General features: G+C 39.0%; 1 protein-coding gene across 1 annotated transcript; it reads left to right on the top strand.

Moving 5' to 3' along the window:
- The first annotated feature begins 349 nt into the window (after positions 1-349).
- LOC111779641 (signal peptidase complex subunit 3B-like) lies at positions 350-3,079 on the top strand. The gene is made up of 6 exons (XM_023659734.1): positions 350-620; positions 765-812; positions 2,016-2,078; positions 2,361-2,414; positions 2,493-2,579; positions 2,680-3,079. The coding sequence occupies exons 1-6, from the start codon at positions 495-497 to the stop codon at positions 2,803-2,805; spliced, it is 504 nt and encodes a 167-aa protein (XP_023515502.1). The 5' UTR covers positions 350-494; the 3' UTR covers positions 2,806-3,079.
- The last annotated feature ends 912 nt before the right edge of the window (positions 3,080-3,991 follow it).

Here is a 3,991-nt window from a genome sequence, read left to right as displayed (position 1 = left end):
TACATACTCTCGAGATGACCCAAACCTTTTCGTGTTGACGTCACACCTTAATCGTTATATTATGATAATTAAAACATACTTATTAGGTAAAAATATTTGGTATAATCAACGAATTTATTAATTAATAAATTGATTGTCAATGGAAAATGCCATAGTAATTTCTAATATTAACTCCATTTATTATTTACCATAAAAGAAAATTTTAAAATAATGTAATTATAAATTAAATTAATATATCATGTCAAATAATCAGAAAATCGACTAATTTTTTAAATTTACTATTTAAAAATAATAATAATTTATTTATTTATTTTAAATGAAAATATAAACTCTTTTGATGGTCGAAAAAGCCACCGCAGCGCCATTTCCATCGAACCAAAAAGAGACCAACGAGTCAAAGAAGAAGAATCGAACCACAGAAACAGCAAGAACAGGATCAAGAACAAGGCGAAATCGAAACCAGATTCCGTAGCAAAACGAAACCAGAAGAAAATATGCATTCTTTTGGTTATCGAGCCAATGCTTTGGTCACTTTCGCTGTTACGATTCTTGCAATTATGTGCACCATGGCCTCCTTCTCCGATAACTTCAACTCTCCCTCTCCCACGGCTCGGGTTCAGGTCGAACATTCGTTTTCTCTTGCTATTTTTTTTTTTAATTTTTTAATTTTGGTTAGATCTGTGGCTCATACGGTTTGGATTTTGGTTTGATTTCTCGGAGCGATTGAGATTTGTTGTGCATTTTGTTTGTTCTGATTGTTTTAGGTGTTGAGCATTAACCGGTTTCAGAAGCAGATTCATGGAAATGACGAGGTATATTCTTGGAGATTCGTCTTTTCCTCGATTCTTGAATTGAATGGTTCAGATTGTTTCTTTTTTGTGATCGTCGAAGCCTGCTTTGGGGTTTGATTCTTATGAATCTAGGGAATCTTTTGGACAATGATGTCCGAGTTTGTTTTCTTGCTAGTTACATCTTTGTACGTTTTTATTGATTGAAAGAATGGAAGGAGAGAAATGATGCATCTCCGACCTAAAATCCTTAGTCCTGCGATCTTAAAGCCAAATGCGATCTTGGAGAATTGATAGAACATATCTGTTGTTTGCTGTTTTATGGAGTATTTGGTTTGAGATGAATAAGAGAAGTTTTAGACAGGATGAGCACAGCCAATGTGGAGATTAGTTAGCTTCTTTATGGCTAATCTTTGGTATAGCCTTGTCATTTGGATCCTTCTGTGGTTGCCTTTTCTTTTTGTAAGTGTTTTTGTATTATAAGTAGAGTTTTGCTCCAAAGAGAGATAGAGAGAAAAGAAAAAAGATATCTGTATAGGTTCTATATCTTCATGAAATATTCATAGAGGTTTATTCGAACCGTCTTCAAATTTGCTTGAAGTTTGAGAACATTTCAAATTGCTCTTTTCCTCAGGCTCTTTAATCAGCTTAGGTCATTGAAATTGTGAAAATGGACGATGTAATTGTAACAGCCCAAGCCCACTTCTAGTAGATATTGTCCGCTTAGCTCGTTACGTATCACCATCAGCCTCATGGTTTTAAAACGCGTCTGTTAGGAGAGGTTTCCACACTCTTATAAGGAATTCTTCGTTTCCATCTCCAACCGATGTGGGATCTCATAGCAATACTCTGGAAGGGTAGCACTAATTTAAAACTTATCTCAGAAACACTCTGTAGAGGATACATTGAAAGAGGACACTAGGCAGCTCTTATTACTGAATAGATGCTGTCATGATCATGGTGGCTATCCAACATGATATCGGATTATTAGACGTGCATTGCTTAATTCTCTTGCCTTGAAACGGGTTTCAAGTTGGTGTCAAGTATCAAATGTATGTTGTTCAGTTACTTCGAAACTCATGCAATAGTAGTCAAATCGATAATTTCTCTGTTGGTTTTTAGATGTTAATTACGTTACGAACAAGGATAACCATTCATCACAATGGTTTTGATATTTATTATAGCTTTATACCTTAGAGTCTGAACTGAAGTTCTTTAACTGTGCAGGTCACCATGACCCTAAATATCTCGATGGACTTGCAGTCTTTATTTACATGGAACACAAAGCAGGTTTGGAACAACCTATTTCATAATTTTGGTCTTTTTCCTTGTGACTTTTGTGCCATTTGTATGGCTTTTGAGATATTTGAATGTTGAATCTTGAGTTATTTTACTGTGGATCCGACTTGAGATCCTTTTCATTGATTTCGGAATATGGACACAAAAATTATGTTGTAGTCTGTACTCGTCTCATCTCATTTCCAGCTCCGGTAGGCTTCGGTAGTTTGTTTTCATATCATGACTAGCTCACTTAAGCGAATACGATTATTAGATTTTAATACAAGTTTACAGGTTTTTGTTTTTGTAGCTGCTGAGTATGAGACTCCTAAGAACTCCTTGAACCAGGTAAGCTCCATCGATACATCTCCCGGATTTCTAATCCTGCTGCTTATCTTATTCAGTTGTTATGACGCCGTGTTTCAGATCTCGCTGTGGGATGGTATAATACCTTCCAAAGAGAACGCAAAGTTTTCGATTCACACTTCAAACAAGTACCGTTTCATCGATCAGGTGAGCCATAGCTACATTACATTAATCTCTGCAATATTAGATGAAGCTACCTTTTCATCTACATCAACCTTATCTTGTTATACCATGTTTTATCTTCTAGGGAAGCAATCTTAGAGGTAAAGAATTCAACTTGACACTGCATTGGCATGTGATGCCGAAGACGGGTAAAATGTCTGCCGATAAGATAGTGATGACTGGGTATCGCTTACCGGTGGACTATCGATGAAGACGCGTCGATATGGTATTTAAAACTTACTCTCACATATATGAGAATACAAAAACTCGAGTTCGGCTGAGTTAGAAATTTTCAGACAGGAGAAAAGTTGGTTGTATGAGATAGATACATAGCGAGTCTTTCTTGCTTGGACTTTTTGATTCATCCTTCTTTTCATTAACTTTGGCCTCGCCCTTTTGATGCATTGGAAATTCAATAGAGTTGGTATAACATGACTCACTTTTATTATGGTCAAAGTAGATATATATTTATAATTTTTCTTCAATAGGCCGCCTTGTGTCAATCATATTTTTCAAATCACGTTTTTAGTCGCACACGCACACGCACACGCACACGCACACGCACACGCACACGCACACGCACACGCACACGCACACGCACACGCACACGCACACGCACACGCACACGCACACGCACACGCACACGCACACGCACACGCACACGCACACGCACACGCACACGCACACGCACACGCACACGCACACGCACACGCACACGCACACGCACACGCACACGCACACGCACACGCACACGCACACGCACACGCACACGCACACGCACACGCACACGCACACGCACACGCACACGCACACGCACACGCACACGCACACGCACACGCACACGCACACGCACACGCACACGCACACGCACACGCACACGCACACGCACACGCACACGCACACAATCTTGTAGCCGTTATTATGAATGTGAGTTGATAGTAAAATATTAATGTGGGTGTGATTATGAATGTGAGTTGATTAGAAAATATCAATGTGGATGTGATTAGTGAGGGGCATCTCATCCATTGGGCTCATGGAATGATGCTGAAAATGTGGGAATGTCTTAGTTAGTTGTAGGTGATCAATATCACGATTACACTATGAAAATAGTAAGTTGTAACTCTCCGTTTATGACAAGCAAAATGGTGACCTTTATGTGGTGTCTATCTAACCTATGATGTGATCGAGGAGGACGGTGCATCATCCAACACACCACAAAGAGTGGACATTGAAGAGAAGACGAGACATAAGTAAGATATGGTCCACGAGTAGACACAAGTGTCAAAGATAGGCTTGTTGAAGGGTCAGGTGGGGTCTTGGGCCTTAACCTTGCAAGTCGGAGTTTTGAATGGAATTTGGGCAAGCAATTCTAGAGTTAAGTTCGCCTATATGAAATA

This window comes from Cucurbita pepo, chromosome LG18 (assembly GCF_002806865.2).
Source record: "Cucurbita pepo subsp. pepo cultivar mu-cu-16 chromosome LG18, ASM280686v2, whole genome shotgun sequence".
NCBI classification, from domain to species: domain Eukaryota; kingdom Viridiplantae; phylum Streptophyta; class Magnoliopsida; order Cucurbitales; family Cucurbitaceae; genus Cucurbita; species Cucurbita pepo.
Note: the sequence above shows the minus strand (reverse complement) of the source record. Positions and strands in the feature narration are given on the sequence as shown.